Raw genomic sequence first — 19,536 nt, forward strand, 5'->3', positions numbered from 1 at the left:
TCAATTCATCTACTGAGGGGCATCTGGGTTGGTTCCATATTTTAGTGATGGTAAATAGTGCTGCGACCCCTAGATCAAGTCCTTTGTCTGAAAGAAGGAGTCCATGGACACAAAGGAGGAAGGGGGGAAATGGGAATGGGAACAGTTGGCATCTCTCAGAGAGAGCCTCATGACTTGAGATCACTGGACAGCCTGCAGGCCCATCAGTCCCCAGACCAACCAGAGACTCCAGGCAGCCTTTGAACCTCAGGAGTTCAACCAGCCCCACTGTTTCCACATGAGTTGTTCAGGGGTGATGAGCCATAATGTGATGGATGGATGCCCAGGGCCCCATACATATGGAGTGATGAAGGCCACAGTGCTGGATGTGTAGGGGCCTGCACACATGATTGCTCAAGGCCCTGATAAAGGATGCAGAACAAACTTCTATGGAGGGGGCCTTTGATCATTGATTGACAGCCAGACTTTTTCTGCTCTTATTCCTCCCTCTGAAGAAATAACCCTGACAGGATATACCAGTTGTTTAAAAGATAGGCACCTAAACTCCCCAAGTTTTTGAGCCTGCAATGCAGAAGGAAGAAAAGTACGGAAGCCATAGCTGACCATACTCTCTGCGTGCTGAATCCCGTAGCTGGCATGTTAGAGCAGGTGATTCTTACCAAGCCTTTATTATCTAAGACAACAAAATGCATAAGGTGACTACATCCACCTTTGAAAGCCCTCCCTCCTGCAATAGAAATGACCTGGAGAAGGAGGGCTTAGACACAAATGGCCCACCTCAACCCAGTTGACAAATGACCCTGAGCTGCTCAAATGTATGACCACCAACATGGCTGCTTCTGATGGCAAAGATAAGGTTTTCTTTTTCTTAACTTAAAAAAAAGAAGTCTTAGAGAGAGTTCTAAAGTCATTGTTAAGCCTCCTAAACTTAAAACTACAATAATGACTTCATTACTTCTAGAAATTGCTTTCTGAATTTCATTGTTTAAGGCTGATTTCTCCTCAACAACCAATTACTGTCATTACAAATGCATCTAAAAGTCACTTAAGCCAAATTACAACTTGGGTGATACAAACACCCAGCAATTAGGTATGAACAAGTGGCCTTGCACTTACTTACCTGCAATTATTCTCGCAGCTGTTCCCACACTCCAGTGAGTCCAGTTAAACATCTGCCTCCTACCAAAACAAAGAACTAGTCAGGAGTCTTACAAGTGACAAAGGGACAACTTGCTCCCACGGGAATAAAAATAAAAGGCATGCCTTCTCCCTTGTTGCTTGGGAATTAGATCTCTGAAACACATTTGTAAAGCCTTTCAAAGGGAATATAATTTCTCAAAATATTTTGTAAGATGGGGAAAAAAATTTTCCCTTGGAAAAAAGAATTCATTTCCAACCCAACGCACATTCTCCACTAGAAACATTTCTACACCAAAGTAACAGGTACCTCGGGTGATGTACAGGTGGCCTGGAAGCTGCCAGAAGAGGTTGAAGAATGGCTAATGTCATCACTGTACAGCCCAGGTATGGGTGGGAACCTGCATGCTGAACAGACAGTCATTGTAACACTTGCAGTCGCTTCACTTAAATCCTCAAAGTTGAAACTAATATAGACAAGTCAGGCCCTGGTGGCTCATGCCTGTAATCTTAGCTGCTCAGGAGGCTGAGATCTGAGGATTGAGTTTCAAAGCTAGTCCAATCAAAGAAATCCTAGAGAAAAATCCAATTATCCACAAAAAGCCAGAAGTGAATGTGTGGCTCAAATGGTAGAGTACCATCCTTGAAGCAAACTCCAAAAAGGAAAGACCATGAAATTCTTTTTTAATTTTTTATTAATTAAATTTTGTTGACAAGGTGTTGTGCAAAAGGGTACAGTTACATAATTGGACAGTTAGTACATTTCTTGTGATATCTTACACCCTTGTTTTTCTTTCCCTTCCCTAGATCAGATAGGCATATATAGAATACCAGTGTACCAAAAACATATATAGTAGCCACGTGGCATACGCCAAAGGAAATTCACCTAGAACTTTAAATAAGATTCTTATCTCCAATTAATCATCAAAAAGCCAGATGTGGAGCAGGGGCCAATGTAGTAGAGGACTAGCCTTAAGCACAAAAGCTCAGGACAATGCCTAAGCCCTGAGTTCAAGGCCCAGGATAGTCATAAAAGAAAAAAAGAAGGGGGCTGGGGATATAGCCTAGTGGCAAGAGTGCCTGCCTCAGATACACGAGGCCCTAGGTTCGATTCCCCAGCACCACATATACAGAAAACGGCCAGAAGCGGCGCTGTGGCTCAAGTGGCAGAGTGCTAGCCTAGAGCGGGAAGAAGCCAGGGACAGTGCTCAGGCCCTGAGTCCAAGGCCCAGGACTGGCCAAAAAAAAAAAAAAAAAGAAAAAAAGAAGAAAAAAAGTAATATATAAGTCACGTACCAGTGGCTCATACCTGTACTACTAGCAACTCAGGAGGCTGAGATCTAAGGATTAAGGTTCAAAGCTAGTCAAATCAGAAAAATCCTAGAGAAAAATCCAATTGTCAGCAAAAAGCCAGAAGTGGAGGTATGGCTCAAATGGTAGAGTACCATCCTTGAGGAGAAAAAAAGCTATGCAGTAATATGAGGCTCTGAATTCAGAATACACACTCAAATTTTAAAGTTAAAAAATTAAAAACAAGTATACAGTGATTCTTCGGTGTTTTTTATTGGCTTTAAAAATGCACCAATGGTGATGGTGATAATGAGAGAGATCATAAAAGGTGATACTCACTGAGCATACTCCTCATCCCACACATACACTTTACACACACTATCACTAATGCTGACTACAATGCTTGACAATTGGTTATCAATAACCTAATTATACAAAGGGGGGACTGAGGTTTAAGTCATCAAGTACTATGTTCCAGACCACACAGCAAGACATTAGATGATACCAACTGTGGGTTTGAGGGAGCCCTGGAGTCTTGTGGGGACTGTGAGTGACTGCTGGAGATTTGCCTGAAGTGCAAATGACACTAGCAGAGACCTGTTTCTGTGTTTTTTATCCTATATGTGCTTGACCTTTTCAATTCATTCCCGTCAAAAGACAGAAGTCCCCATGAGTACTTATCTCAGTGATGAAAGTCCCAGAGAATTTACAGAAACTGTAAGTGAAGGCTTTTTTTCATCAACCCCCTGGCATGTGCCCTTCTGTCTACTTTCCCAAAGCCCACCCCCCTTAAGTTTGCCCTGGGCTAATTTGAACCAATAGTAGCCCAAGTTAGGAGACAGAACTTGAGCTTATCCATGTCTGTTGGTTAAACTCATTCCTCGTTTTAATTGTGTTTCTGGTAAGGAGAAGGCGCAGTTCTTCCTGTGTGGCACAGTATTATTAGCAATGCCTACTGAGATTTAAATTTGATAATATGTAGTATGGCTGAAAATTACATTAGCTTATTGCTAGTCACAGCAATATTTAGAGAAAAACTCTTACATTGTGTGTGTTCCTACGACATTTTTCCTTGAATTTTCACCACTCTATAATGAAAACCAAGCTCCCAAAAGCTACAGTCTCTATATTTGCAGTCTAAAACTGTATTTCATCACTCAATTTGTGCTAACATCTTTACTTCACCTCTGACCCCTAGCCATGTGAAATAGTCATTAGATGATTCAAACAGGCAAGAAAGAGGTGGTTATGTATTCAGTTCTTTCAACCCCTCTTTGAGAATAATTTGGAATTGCATTTTGATGTGAAAATAGATTCATGTCCAAACATCCTATTTAGGATACACTTACCCTTAGCTGGGAGCTAGGAGCTCACACCTGTAATCCTGGCCACTCCAGAAGCCTAGTTTTGAGGTTCAAGGTCAGCCAACAAAGACAAATCATAGATTCTCTTATCTCAGATGAACCAGCAAAAAGCCAAAAGTGATAGAGCACTAGCTGTGATCAATAAAACTAAGCAAACACCAGTACCAGGGGAAAAAAAGAAAGAAAAAAAAACTACACTTACCCAACTCCAACCTCCTCTATATATGAAAGGCAAAATAAAGGCAATGACAGTGAGAGCGGATGTGGTAAGCATGAGCAGCCGATGCACCTGCAAGGGAAAAAGACAAGGTGAGAACACAGCAAACTACAAGAGAGTTGCTGTTAATAGCCAGGGGAACTGACTGCACTAGGCTTTCAGCTGACAACTAATCACTGATTATGGCCAGTAAAAATAAACTCTGAGCCTACCATTAAATCATCCATCCTCATTCAAAAATACCTGAATCACCCATGCAGAGCAGCAAAAAATGGCTATTTCATATCCAGAGCCCAATTACTTGCCAGGTCCTGAATTTCCTCCCAAAGACATTTATTCAGCTCTGTCACCAAGTAGAGTACTAAGCAGGGGCAACGGAGCAGCCAGAACACAGTACATTCCATCTCCCCAAGTGCAATACAACTGATAATACAACTGAGTAGAAGGGTGAAAAGTAGACAAAACATACAAGTCATTGTACAAGTTGAGAGAATACTGAGGTCAGGCACCCATGGCCCATGAATATAATCCTAGCTACTCATTGGGGCTGAGGGCTAAGTATCATAGTTCAACGACAGCCTGGAAGAAAGGTCTGTGAGATGCTCATCTCCAATCAACCAGCAAAAAGCCAGAAGTAGAAATGTGGCTCAAGTGCTAGAGTGCCAGCCTTGGGCAAAAAAGCCAAGTGAGAGCAAAAGACCCTGAGTTTTGGTCATGGTACCAGCACGAAGAGTGGAGGCAGATATTGAGTGAAAATAAGCACTGTTGATTGAGAATCAAAACTAGTCCAGGAAAAGTAGGAGGTATAGCTACCCTATTTGTATCTATATATCTATCTATAGTTACAGATAAATATATATATTATATAGAGCTATAACTATCATATGTATTATAGATGTAGATATTATATAGATATAGATCAATATTGAAATCTAGATATAGCTATAGATACATAGATCTAGATATGGATGCAAATAAATACCTATATAGATATAACTACCTAGATATAGATCTAGATATATATACCTATTGCTACATATATATACATATCTATACATAGATGCATATATACATATACCTATATAGATATATATCTATAACTACAGGCACATATATCTCTATATGTGTATATATATATACATACCCATATTTTATATATATGCATACAGATATATTTCTATACATACATATATAGAGATGGATACATGTTGGGGACTCTCACTACCCTTCAACCAGCCCTGGGGCAGTGTGGGAGGGAGCCCCTCCCACCTTCTGGCCTCAACCGGAAGAGAAGCAAGCCCGACTTGGCCTCCAGGCTTGGCCACATGTCTAATGGTGGGGCCCGGCCACAGAGAAAGGTTCATGACATCACCTGATGGGCAGCCCAGCTCATCCAATCAGTTAATCACCCCAAGTCCCTCCCCTTCCGCCTTTGTCACTGTAATAAATTCTTCTGCCCACCCCCTGGGCGAGCGAGACCCGTTCAACCATCAAGCTGTCTCCCCGGATTCTCTTCCTGTGTCAGACACGCGAGGGGGGCTGGCGGGGAAGGGGATTTCGGCATTTCTCCTCAACTCAGCAAAGTCCACAAAGATACGCCTTATTCCTTCTGCCGGTGGGCGGGGTAGGGCTGAGTCTCTTTCATAGTTTGGGGGTTCAGGCATTTTCCCCCGGAGGTAGGGGAAAAGGGGCCCTCAGAGGCCCCGACAGGTACATACATACACACATATCACTATACACACAGGTGCATGGGGGCACACACACACGCATATACACAACAAACACACTGTATTTTCCATTTTCACAGTCCTAGGGATTGAACTTGGGATTTCACACTCTACCCTCTGAGGCATGCCCCGAGGGCATGTGAAGGATTTAGATGTAAAATGAGCAGCAGAATCTTCCATCTTTCAGACTAGAGCAGGTGAGAGAGAGAAGGGAGTGAGAGTGAAAGGCAGACAGAAGAACAAGGCACTCAGCAGCAGGAGGACTCATAAAAACAGACAGCCAGGGCTGGGACTATGGCCTAGTGGTAGAGTGCTTGTTTTGTATACATGAAGCACTGCTTTTGATTCCTTAGCACCACATATAAAGAAAAAGCCAGAAGTGGCGCTGTGGCTCATGTAGTACAGTGCTAGCCTTGAGCAAAAAGAAGCCAAGGATGGTGCCCAGGCCCTGAGTTCAAGTCCCAGGACTGGCAAAAAAAAAAAAAGACAGCCCTCCCAGCCAATGGGAGAAGTGAAGATAGATAATGAAGCTTAGGAAATGAAGAAGATACCTCCTAATAATGTCACAACTGTTCTATCCACACCATTTATTTCCTACAAACAGACATCTGCATCCTCATTCAACACATACGCACAGCCCTTCTGTTATAAACATCTATATAAACATCTATATTCCACAACCCAAGTTGCTTTATTGACTCTCACTTAGGTTTCTGCTTGGAGACTGCCTTCCTGATCCATAGGAAATAAGAGCATGGAAAAGAATACTTTCTGTTCCTCTTTTTTCTAACAGGCTGGGATGATCCTGACTGAGGAGCTAGAGATGGTCCCTCACTTACTGGTCCATCAGCCAGAGGACAAAGCTCTGCTCTGTCGTGAAGTACACCCCACTGTGCATCCCACTGTGTCTTCATTCTGCTCTCCCAGCCTTTCTCTACCCATCTTTTTCACTGCATCCCCTCCTGACAAATACATGTGTACAGAAGGGTCATTTGAGTTCCCTGCATTAGTTGACCCACATGGCCCTAACCCACTCTCCAATGAAGCCTGCTTCTTCACAAGGCTGTCTCTACTTAGACAGCCATTAACAATCTTGTGCCTGGTTGGGTGCCTGTGGCTCACCTGTGTAATCCTAGCTAATCAGGAGGCTGAGATCTGAAGTCTGTAGTTCAAAACCAGACCAGGCAGGAAAGGTTCTTATCTCTAATTAACCACCAAAAAAGCTGAAAGTGGAGCTGTGGCTCAAGTACTACTAAAGTGCCAGCATTAAGCAAAAAAGCCAAACAAGAACATGAGATTCAAGCCCCGTACAAGCATAAAAAATAATAAATACATAAATACAACCAAAAAGCTATATCTTCTACAAAAAGGATCTGAAATCTACAAGAGGTTTAACCTGAAATAACACAAGCGGACATAGTTCAGGTGACAAAGTTCCAATAATACAGAAATGCCAGTAAGCTTTTTTCCCCTACCTGAAACCAGGCTGCTTCACCAAACAAGAAAGCTTTGGACCAAACAGGCTTGAAGAATCGGGCAATCAAAACACCTATGCTAACTGTAGTCACCCAGGCCATAAACATCAGTGCACCTACAAATGAGAAAAATAAATGCATTGATCACAAATCAAGCCGCTTTCTCAAGGACAAAATGGAATGCTCAGAAAAGACACCTGGCTGCTAAGCTAGGAATGACCTGCTCTCTCCTGAAGCACCACAACAGCTTCAGACCACACCTCCAGAGCTCGTCACCATGCCCATAGCAACCGGAAGTGCCCTCACTGGAGTAACCTTCCTATAATGCATGTAAAATTATTGTTTCAGTTTTCTTTTTTCAGATGAGGCAACTAAGTAGCTTGCCCAAGAGACCTATACCAGGTGCAGATTGGCAACTGAGCTCTTGATCCTGATACCAATGAAGCCTGTCTGTGCTCATTTCAGAGACTTCTCATGTCTCACTTCAAGGAACAATAGAAACAAACAGGCCCATGATCCCCAAATCCAATTTCTGACCAAAGGGAGGAAATGGACAATTAAATTGACCATAAAACAATTTTCTGTTGCTTTCATTTTTGGTTTTGACTTTAGGTGTGGGGGAGGGGCGGGGGGTTGAGACAGATCTCACTATGTAGCCCAGGTGAACATCAAACTCATTATTATCCTCTTGCTTTAGTTCCAAGTGCTGAAATTAAAAGTATACATCATCATACCCAGCATACTAAAGCCATTTTCAAGCTTAACTGTAGTAATATTTATGGAATTTATCAGCCAATGGGAGAAATAACTCTGAAGAATGTAAAAATAATATACCAAATGAAAATTCCTCCCAAATAATAATGTTTTATAATTGAATGGTTTATACACCACTGTTTCCCTATTTCTAAATCCCACCTTTTCCACCATCAACCAGTATTTCAGACTAAACCAAGTTAGAAGCAGAGCATATGAGGGCTTGTGCCCAGACTATTGCTCTTCCAGCTTTGTGTGATTCTTCATTCAAATAATCAATCCCTGAGCACTGCACCAACCACCAAATGACACTTGTGACTCAATCGAGTCTTCAGTCAAAATTGTACTTGTATACCAAACTACTCTCATAGATGATCATCAAGACCACAGACAACTGTTCTTGTTTTTTTTAAATTAGCTTTGCCAGGCACCAGTGGCTCACACCCATAATCATAGCTACTTGGGAGGCTGAGATCTGAGGATCATGGTTCAAAGCCAGCCCAGTCAGGAAAGCCCATAAAGCCCTTATCTCCAATTAACCACCAGAAAACCAGAAATGGCACTGGGGCTCAAGTGGTAAAGTGCTAGCATTGAGCTGAAGAGCTCAGGGACAGACAGTGCCCAGGCCCAGAAACCATAACTTCTATTATTGATGATCCTCTTGTATCCCCTTCCTGTGGTTGTACCTGCACTATCTCTGTATCTTATCTGAGTACATTGGAAACCGTGTATACTGGTATTAGAACTAGGAAACTGAAAGGGAATACCAAAATCGAGAGACACAGGGTAAAAAGACAAACGACTACAAAAGCAATGCTTGCAAGACTGTTTAGTGTAAATCAACTGAACAACTCATGGGGGAAAGGGAAGGGGGGAGGGGGGAATGAGGGAGGAGGTAACAAACAGTACAAGAAATGTATCTAATGCCTAATGTATGAAACTGTAACCTCTCTGTACATCAGTTTGACAATAAAAAAATTTTTAAAGAAATTGCAAAAAAACTTTAATATTTCACAAAAGTTAAATAAATTAACCCAGGGCTACTTAATCCCAGCTATAGTCAGAAACAACTGAAACCAGGTGCCAGTGGCTCAGACCTGTAATACTAGCTACTCAGGAGCCTGGACAAAAATCTCCTCATGACTACATCTCCAACCAACCATCAAAAAAGCAGGACTGGAAGGATAACTCAAGTGGTAGTGTTCCAACCAGCATAACAAGCAAGCCAAGCCAAAAGCAAGACCAAGTTCAAACCCTGGTATCCTCAAAAAATAAAATAAAATAAAAAGAAACAAAGAGAGGTGTGAGGAAGGGATAGAGGTAGGGAAAGAGGAAGGGAGGGAAACAACTGGGATACTATATTAAAACTATGAATGTGTCAAATGTCCCATTGCTGATCTCAATAAGAAACCAGGTGTAAGATGACTGGATTAGACGTACTTTCTATTTTGAATAAACTTAGTGAACATGCAGATAGATGATCTACTTGAAAATATTGAACATATAAGATTTATGTTAATTTATTTCTGTTTTTTTATGCTGAGAAGGATCCCTAATCCAGCCAACACTGAGTGAGCAGCAAAGTTTAGTCCATAAAGTCATAATACCAATAACACTAACAAAGACACTCACCATGAGCCTTCAAGAGCAGAGAAGAATGAGAGCCTCCTATGTCCCTCGCAGTGCCTGTCACATCGTATCTTTCATATGTAATCAAAGGTTGCTTGGTGTGTTTAGAAATTTGACCTAAAGATGAGAAAGAAACATTACTACCTCAAGGAGGAGGACTTAACAAATGAGCATCGAGTAGAAGAAAAATTCCTTGTGGTAATGAAAAAGAACTAAATACTAACAGTTATTGTTCATATAAAAAAAAGACAATGATAGATGAAGGGGTCTGGCACTGGTGGCTCACACCTATAATCTCAACCCCTCAGGAGCCTGAGAACTGAGGATCATGGTTTGAAGCCAGCAAGGCAAAAAAGCCTGTGAGACTCTTATCTATAATAAAATAGTCAGAAAAAGCCAGAAGTGGCACTGTGGCTCAAGTGGTAGAGCACTCACCTTAAGCACAAAAAGGCTCAAAAACAGTGCCCAGGCCCTGAGTTCAAGCCCAGGACTGGAGGGGAGGGAGGGGAGAGAGAGAGAGGAAGAAGAAGAAGAGGAGGAGGAGGAAGAGAAGGAGGAGGAGGAGGAGGAGGAGGAGGAGGAGGGGAGGAGGAGGGGAGGAGGAGGGGAGGAGGAGGGGAGGAGGAGGAGGAGGGGAGGAGGAGGAGGAGGAGGAGGAGGGGGAGGAGGAGGGGAGGAGGAGGAGGAGGAGGAGGAGGAGGAGGAGGAGGAGGAGGAGGAGGAAGGAAGGAAGGAAGGGAGGGAAGGAAGGGAGGGAAGGAGGGAGGGAGGAAGGGAGGGAAGGAGGGAGGGAGGGAGGGAGGGAGGGAGGGAGGGAGGGAGGGAGGGAGGGAGGGAGGGAAGAAGGGAGGGAGGGAGGGAAGAAGGGAGATGAGCAACAGTAAAAGCATCCTTCTGCATAATCATGAATCAGCTGCTGCTCCTGCCTCCCCAAAGGGCCACAGATCCTTACCTCTAAGTGACTCCCTTAAAAGGACCAATTTCAGTGGAATCTGAGGAAGAGGCAATCAAGGAAAGAAAAGAGACACAGCAAAGGAGTTTTTTTATCAATGACTTACCATCACCAGCTGCGCCAGCTGCTAGAAATATGTAGTAGCTTGCATTTAGATCAAACCTATTCTCATCCCCAGGAAGGGTAATGTTTCTCCGGAAAGAACACTGAATAACACCATCAGTCAGCCCCCAGGCCACATCCTCTAGAAGCCCCTGCAAACACACAGGTAGGGTCTTCTTGGTGCTTTGCAAAGATGTGCTTTTAAAAAGGGGGCAGGGGGGAGTAATTCTGGCTGGCTCAAATTCTTTTTTTTTTTTTTTGTACCAGTGCTAGGCTTGATCTCAGAGCCTAGGTGCTGGCCCTTAGCTTTTTCACTCAAGGCTCTCTACCACTTGAGCCACAGCTCCACTTCTGGATTTCTACTGCTTAAATGATGGTAAGAGTCTCATGGACTTTCCTGCCCAAGCTGGCTTCAAACCATAGTCCTCAGATCTCAGCCTCCCAAGTAGCTAGCATCAGGTCTAATTTCCTTTCTCTATGGTGGGAGGTAAATGTTCTTGTCTCTACTTCTTTTGAAGACTACAGGAAACATATTCTTTCAGGTGATTAGTCTTTATCCCATTTGGCAAAAATGTTATTTTTACTTTGTGCCAGAACCCCAAGGTTCCTTCACCCAGATGAGAAACTCTGGCAAGTATACTATTCCATCTGGTCACCAGCCACAAGCACACACTCTGAAGGAACAATTATCAAGCAATGCCCGAGTGGGCAAAAGGCAACCTGCAGGTAGGGAGAATTCCAAGCCAGTGGAGCGATGAGCCCATGAGAATGCTATGCACAGCCATGTCATGAAGCCACACCTCACTGTTACGTTTGTGACAGCTACTGCCCCCTTGGAGCTCATCTACTTGTCATTCATCTGGACAACAGCCATTTCATCAACAGACATGATCCACCTATGGCACACACACCATCCAAAGACACAAGTCAGCTGCCAGTGGCACTGATCTTGATCATATATCCCTCATCCTCACCAGCCAAGAAATCCTTCTGTCACTAAACCAAGCCTCTTCTTAAACACCTGTAAAGTCAAAGCTATAATCCTAGCTATTCAAGGGGCTGAGGATTAAGGTTTGAGGCCAGTTCCTAGACAGGAAAGCCCTGGGGACTCCGTCCCTGAAATAACCAATAAAAAGCTGGACTGGAGACGAAGTTCATGTGATGGAGTACCAACCAAGCTAGCAAGGCCCCGTGAACGCCAGGCCCTGAGTCCAGACCCTAGTACTACCAAAAGAGGAAAGAAAAAAGAAATATGTCTCTCTAAAAGATTTTGTAAAGTGACTAAGAGTCTGACAGTGTTAACAAACCATGAAGTACTTTCTAGCAAGGCTGCTATCTATGTGGGGACAGGGAGTGGGGTTGGGGCTCTGGGCATACATTCCTGCCTGAGAGAGCCACATGGCAGGCAGGTGGTGGCCAGCATGACATACTCACCCATTTGTCCATCACAGGGTGACTCCGTCCTGTCAAATGGGAAGGTTGTATGCGCACAGTCTGATCTTCATGAATACACATGTAAGCATCATCGTCACCCTGAAAAACAATTGCAAACAAAAAAAGCTTAAAGGAATTTCAGCACTTTTTGGAAGAGTCCCTAATAAAGGACCTAAGATCCAGAATATACAAAGAGCTCAAGAAACTAAACACTCTACCCAATTAAGCAAAGAAGCTAAATACAGACATCTCACAAGAAGAAGTATAAATGGCCAATAAACATAAGAGGAAATGCTCACTAGCTCTGGCCATAAAGGAAATAGGAATTAAAACAACACTGAGATTCCCTCTCACCCCAGTAAGATTGGCCATCATCAAAAATGCAAACAACAACAAATGTTGGTGGCAAAATGGGGGAAAATGAACCCTAATGCACTGTTGTTCGGAATATAAATAAGTACAACCACTTTGAAAGTCACTTTGGAGATTTCTCAAATAACTAAACACAGAACTACCCTGTGGTCCAGTGATACCAGTCTTGAGCATTTATACCCCAAAAATGTACAAGTCAGGTTACAGCAAAGCCACCTGTACAACCATGTCCATTATACTACTCACCAGTGCCCTGCTTTTTCTCTCATCTTCAAAAGTAGGGAGTCTCCCTAGGTTACACTGATGGACCCCAAACTTCTGGGCTTAAATGAAATCCTCTTTCACCTAGGTGCCAATGGCTCACGCCTGTAACTCTAGCTACTCAGGAGGCGAGATCTGAGGATGACAGTTTGAAGCCTGAAGTAGAGTTGTGGCTCAAGTGGTAGAGCAGTAGCCTTGATAAGAATATAAAAAGCTCAAGATCCTGAGTTCAAGCCCCAGAACTGGCAGACACAAACACACAGAGATAGGGGAGAGAGAGAGAGAGAGAGAGAGAGAGAGAGAGAGAGAGAGAGAGAGAGAGAGAGAGAGAGAGAGATGAGAGAGAGAAAGAAGGAAGGAAGGAAGGAAGGAAGGAAGGAAGGAAGGAAGGAAGGAAGGAAGGAAGGAAGGAAGGAAGGAAGGAAGGAAAGAATCCTCCTGTCTCAGGCTTCTCAGTAACTGAGGTTATAGATACATCACCACACCAGCTCTAGTCACTAACTTCTTAAACAAGGTCAAGACTACCCTATTGAGTTGTGCTATAAATTCCAACACTTGAAAACTAGCCTGGATTACATAATGATACCTATCTCAAAAAACAAAATCCAATATGAAATTCTAACATCTTCTCTGTTTCTTGACTAAAATTTATTTCAATATGATCCTCTTTCTTTGCCCTACTCTGAGGCTCAAACTAAGGGGCCTCCATTCAACGGACAAAGGCCTCATATCTAAAATATATGCAGAACTAAAAAAATTACCTTCCTCCAAAACAAAACCGCAAAGAACTAATAGCCCACTCATCAAGTGGGCTAAAGACCTACAAAGAGACTTCTCTGATGAGGAAATGAGAATGGCCAAGAGACATATGAAAAAGTGCTCTACATCACTGGCCATAAAGGAAATGCAAATCAAAACAACATTGAGATTCCATCTCACCCCAGTAAGAATGTCATATATCAAGAAAACTAACAATAACAGTTGTTGGAGGGGATGTGGCCAAAAGGGAAGCCTACTTCATTGTTGGTGGGAATGTAAACTGGTTCAGCCACTCTGGCAAGCAGTATGGAGATTCCTCAGAAGGCTAAATGTAGAACTCCCCTATGACCCAGCAACCCCACTTTTGGGTATCTATCCAAAAAACCACAAACAAAATCACAGTAAAGCCACCAGCACAACAATGTTCATTGCAGCGCAATTTGTCATAGCGAGAATCTGGAACCAACCCAGATGCCCCTCCGTAGACGAATGGATCAGGAAAATGTGGTACATATACACAATGGAATTTTATGCCTCTATCAGAAAGAATGACATTGCCCCATTTGTAAGGAAATGGAAGGACTTGGAAAAAATTATACTAAGTGAAGTGAGCCAGACCCAAAGAAACATGGACTCTATGGTCTCCCTTATTGGGAATAATTAGCACAGGTTTAGGCAAGTCACAGCAGAGGATCACAAGAGCCCAATAGCTATACTCTTATGATCACATAAGATGACGCTAAGTGAAATGAACTCCATTTTATGGAAATGATTGTTATATCAGAGTTGTAACTACTTTCAACATCCCATGTGTATCTGTAGTTTCTACTATTGATGATGTTCGTGTATCACCTTCTTGTGATTGTATCTACACTATCTCTGTAATCTTATCTGAGTGTATGGAAAACAGTGTGTACTGGTATTCGAATTAGGAAATTCAAAGGGAATACCAAAATTGAGAGACAAAGGGTAAAATAAGAGAAACAACAACAAAAGCAATACTTGCAAAACTGTTGGGTATAAGGGAACTGAACACCTCAGGGGGGGAAAGGGGGAGGGGGGAGGGGGGTATGAGAGACAAGGTAACAAACAGTACAAGAAATGTATCCAATGCCTAACGTATGAAACTGTAACCTCTCTGTACATCAGTTTTATAATAAAAACTTAAAAAAAAAAAAAACTAAGGGGCCTTGTACTCATGTCCTACTTCTTGAGCCATGCCTCCAGCTTGGCTTTTTTGAAGGAGGCATGATCAAAGTGGTAGAATGCCAACCTTGAGTGAAAAAAGCTAAAGTAAGACAAGAGGCCCTGAGTTCAAGCCCCAGAAACAGCACGCACATGCACGTGCACACACACACACACACACACACACACACACACACACACACACGAAAAGATATATTTAGAAATCAGCCAGGTACCAGGTGGCTCATGCATGTAATCCTAGCTACTCAGGAGACTGAGATCTGAGTAGGCAGTTTGAAGCCAGACTGGGGAGGAAAGTCCATGAGACTCTTATCTCCTATTAACCACCAGAAAACAGGAAGTATCTCTATGGCTCACAGTGGGAAAGCACTAACCTTGAGCAAAAAGGCTCAGAAACCGTGCCCAGGCCCTGAGTTCAAGCCCCATGATCAACAACAATAACAAAAAAATCAAATAGAGAAGATATATGGACATTCTCTCTACTTCAATGATGAAATCTATTATCAAAACAATTGTTGTCATTAATTTACAAGCCAAATTTGTTACTATATACGTAATCAGTATTTATAATACTAGATTGATTCAGAATTTGAAGTTAGATTTGTGTACTCAGACAATAGAGCAGGTGGCTGGGAATACGGCTTAGTGGTAGAGTGTTTACCTAGCATGCATGAAGCCCTGGGTTCGATTCCTCAGTACCACATAAACAGAAAAGGCCAGAAGTGGTGCTATATAGCTCAAGTAGTAGAGTGCTACCTTGAGCAAAAGAAGCTCAGAAACAGTGCCCAGGCCCTGAGTTCAAGCCCCAGGACTGGCAAAAAAAAAAAAAAAAGAGCAGGTCATAAAAATACTCTAAAAATTTTAAATTAACAACCCAAAATAGAAACAACCACTTGAAAAAATATATTTTGAAGATGGTTCATTTCCATCAATTTAGGCAAACAGGTGTACACATGATTTTAATCATTCAACAGGATCACTCTGTAAATCAACTGCACCTGCACAATTAAGCCTCTTTCATAAACATTTTTGATAAGTACTATAGAGATCCAATTTCTAAGTACGGTAAATATATCTTAAATTCAAGATAAATGCTTTTGTGCCTTTTTTTAACCTACAATTTAGCCAGAAATAACAGGTCTACCTGTCAGGCACCACACTCAACACAATAACAGTATCCTTTCCTCTTGCTCAAACAGACCTTAGAGCACGAATTAAAAGGAACTTAATGCATGAATTCAGGCTTAAAGTGACTACAATAAGTTGCTTGGGGATGATTATTTGTTTGTTTCCTTTTTTTCTTCTTTTTGCCAGTCGTGGGGCTTGAACTCAAGGCCTGGGCACTCTTCCTGAGCTTCCTTTGAACAAAGTTAGCACTCTATCACTGGAGCCACAGTGCCACTTCTGGCTTTTTCTGTTTATGTGGTGCATTCTACAGCCATATAGCTAACCGTCTGTGTCATTCCTAGACAGTGGACTGCCATCTTCCTGAAAAGAAAACTTAAAGCTGTCTTTAAGTTAAGTGTTCTGAAATGCTTGTGACAGGTGCATCATGACCAGGTGCTTTGAGTGCATGGTAGAGAAAGCACTGGTCCTCCCATCACGACCATCTTTTTCATTTATTTCTGAAACATGGGTTTCCCAAACAAGTACTATTTCATTTAAATTCTGCTATCAAGAACATTCTCAGTTGGGCACCAGTGGCTCACACCTATAGTCCTAGCTACTCAGGAGGCTGAGATCTGAGGATTGCTGTTCCAAGCCAGCCTGGACAGGAAAGTTCAAGAGATACTTATCTCCAATTAACCACCAGAAAATCAGAACTGGCACTGTGGCTCAAGGTAGAAGAATGCTACTAGCCTTGAGTCAAAAAGCTCAGGGACAGTGCCCAGGCCCTGAGTTCAAGCCCCATGACTGACAAAAAATAAATTAAGAAGAACATTCTCAAAAGAACCTTTGCCATTGTTAATGTGGAAATAAGGAACATGCTCCATTGGTGGCCATTCCTTCTCATTGCCAACTCTATCTGAATAGGACTTAAGACTTGTCCTGGCCAAAAGACTCTTCTTCCTTCTCCCTGGGAAATCAGGATGCTACTGCAGCACTCCATTTTTCCACACTACAGCACAAGGCTTCCTGCCACCTACAGAATCCTTAAATCCATTCAGCACCATCCAGGGAGAGAAAAAAAATCAAGGGAAATGCCTGCTTTCTGCAGGATAAACAGAGGAACCCACTGGCAGTAAGCACCATTTTTCCTTCACACTCAAATTTCATTCTGTGGGGAAATACACTAATAATTACTAAAGGAGGAATACCAAAAACTAGAAGACGTGTCATGATTATGGTTACTTGTGTATGCAACTATGTTTAAAAAGCATTGCAAACAAGCCAGGCAATGCCTGTAATCCTACCTACTCAGGCGGCTGAGATCTGAGGATCGAGATACAAAGCTAGCCCCAGCAGGAAAGCCCATGAGACTCATCTCCAATTAACCACCATAAAACCAGAAGTGGCGGGCTGGGGATATGGCCTAGTGGCAAAGAGCGCTTGCCTCGTACACTTGAAGCCCTGGGTTTGATTCCCCAGCACCACATATACAGAAAATGGCCAGAAGTGGCGCTGTGACTCAAGTGGCAGAGTGCTAGCCTTGAGCAAAAAGAAGCCAGGGACAGTGCTCAGGCCCTGAGTCCAAGGCCCAGGACTGGCACAAAAAAAAAAAAAAAAAAAAAAAAAAACGGAAGTGGCATTGTGGCTCAAGTGGTAGAGCACTGGCCTTAAGCGGAGGAGCTCAGGGACAGCACCCAGGCCCAGAGTTCAAGCCCCATGACCAACAACAACAACAACAAAAAAAAAAAAAGCATGAAAAAAATAAAAAGTATTGAAAATATAACATTTTATGCACATCAATTTTTTTGTTTTGTTATTAGGGGGGTTGTTTGTTAAGCCAGTACTTAGGACTTGAACCATAGGCTGGGTGCTGTCCCCTAGCCTTTTTGCTTAAGGCTATCTCTATACCACTTGAGCCACACCTCTACTCCCAGCTTTTTTGCTCTTTAATTTGACATAAGAATCTCTCTGATTTATCTGCCCAGACTCCCATCAAACTGCAGTCCTCAGATCTCAGTCTCCTGAGTAGCTAGGCTTACAGGCATGAGCCACCAGTGCCTAGCCACAACAATACATGTATTTTCACCTTTATTTCCTTGCTTTATCACAAAGAAACAGAGAGACATCAAGTAGCAAATCTACTGGAAATAAAATTATCTTCCCAGTGGCAAATCTACTAGAAATAAAATTATCTTCCCAACTGTCTTTTAGACAGTTTGTTCCTAGAAGTATGTAATTGCCCAACTGTTTAAAAAAAAATCACAAAACATGGCCATTTAACTTTGCATGTGTTCTGTACTTGTCTCTCCTTTCCCATCCCACCCTTCAGTATGAGACTCTGACTCTGAAGAAATACTCATCTATTATAGATGACAACCCACTCCTGTGAGTCTCCAACCATTACCAGGCATGCAAGTGAGAGGTACGAACCATCCATCGATCATGAGAAAGTGCAAAGGATAAGTAGCCTTCACTGGGACCACTCATTTCAACCAGAACCGAATGGTTGAGTTTGGTGAAGGACAAGAAGACACAAGCAGGCCCATCCACTGGAGTGCAGTTCAAAGGACTCCTAACACAGAACTTCTTGTTCCCACAGCCTGAGGTACTGAACTAGAAAAATGACAAAGGGGGAAAAATCTTAATTATCCAACAAGCAGTTCATTGCCAATGACAGATGAGCCATTACCTTCAAGAATGGGTTTTAATGAGAAAATCTGGTCATAATAGGCATTCAAACAAGGGAAATAAGCGAACCAAAGACACATGCCAAATTAAAGATGGTCAGGGCAGCATTTACGTTATGGGCTTTTAAACTTAATCAATGGTAATTAAAATTTGGAAAAAACCAGTTCGCCTGTAACAGTAAAAAAAAAATTACAATCCCTTGAATAGACAAAGCATTTTACCTTATGTTCCAGAGCAAACTTTCTGGTACATTTTGAGAAACTTCTTAGCAAACATGTCCATATTACAATTTTTATCTAAATAGGCACCCTTGAGTTTTCAGAAATGGGGTTTTGAAAAGTAGACAAATGAATCTAAAAGGCAAGCTTTTCAAAAGGAAATGTACTCATTCCCTGGCCTATGTAACTGTAACCCCTCTGTACATCACCTTATAATAAAACTTTTAAAACATAAAAATAAATAACCCCTGATGTCACTGTAACTGATTTTGGTACCCTAGGTGTTGCATATACATTTATTGGAACGAGGGGAGGGAAGGGGAACATCAAAATGGAGAGACAAAGGATAAAATACAAACCAATGCAACAGCAATACTTACAAAACTATATGCTATAAACCATCTGTACAACCCGGGGGGAGGGGGAGGAGGGGGGCGGGAGTGGGAAGGCGGGAGAAAAGTAAGGGAGGAGGTAACAAGTTGGATGAGAAATGTGCTCACTGCCTTACATATGAAACTGTAACCCCTCTATACATTACTTTGACAATAAATAAATATTTAAATAAATAAATAAAAAGCAAGTTTTTGTTTTTTTTTTGGGGGGGGGGTGTTTGTTTTTTGCCAGTCCTGGACCTGTGGACTCAGGGCCTGAGCACCGTCCCTGGCTTCTTTTTGCTCAAGGCTAGCACTCTGCCACTTGAGCCACAGCGCCACCTCTGGCCATTTTCTATATATGTGGTGCTGGGGAATTGAACTAGGGCTTCATGTATACGAGGCAAGCACTCTTGCCACTAGGCCATATTCCCAGCCAAGTTTTGTTTTGTTTTGTTTTTAATTTAAACT

General features: G+C 42.4%; 1 protein-coding gene across 2 annotated transcripts in view; it reads right to left on the reverse strand.

Moving 5' to 3' along the window:
• Frrs1 (ferric chelate reductase 1) overlaps window positions 1–19,536 on the reverse strand; it is a 42,442-nt gene that overhangs the window by 4,809 nt on the left and 18,097 nt on the right. Inside the window, exons 6-13 of one of the 2 annotated variants that reach the window (XM_048352026.1) lie at window positions 18,219–18,401; window positions 12,081–12,179; window positions 10,651–10,798; window positions 9,596–9,709; window positions 7,211–7,326; window positions 3,994–4,080; window positions 1,448–1,545; window positions 1,121–1,179 (exon numbers count right to left, since the gene is read on the reverse strand). In XM_048352026.1, the coding sequence (XP_048207983.1) occupies window positions 1,121–1,179; window positions 1,448–1,545; window positions 3,994–4,080; window positions 7,211–7,326; window positions 9,596–9,709; window positions 10,651–10,798; window positions 12,081–12,179; window positions 18,219–18,401 (904 nt within the window). Of the gene's footprint in view, window positions 1–1,120; window positions 1,180–1,447; window positions 1,546–3,993; window positions 4,081–7,210; window positions 7,327–9,595; window positions 9,710–10,650; window positions 10,803–12,080; window positions 12,180–18,218; window positions 18,402–19,536 lie in introns of both variants that reach the window. The other variant, XM_048352025.1, reaches the window with a different exon arrangement.

The sequence above is a fragment of the Perognathus longimembris genome, chromosome 7 (assembly GCF_023159225.1).
Source record: "Perognathus longimembris pacificus isolate PPM17 chromosome 7, ASM2315922v1, whole genome shotgun sequence".
NCBI lineage: Eukaryota > Metazoa > Chordata > Mammalia > Rodentia > Heteromyidae > Perognathus > Perognathus longimembris.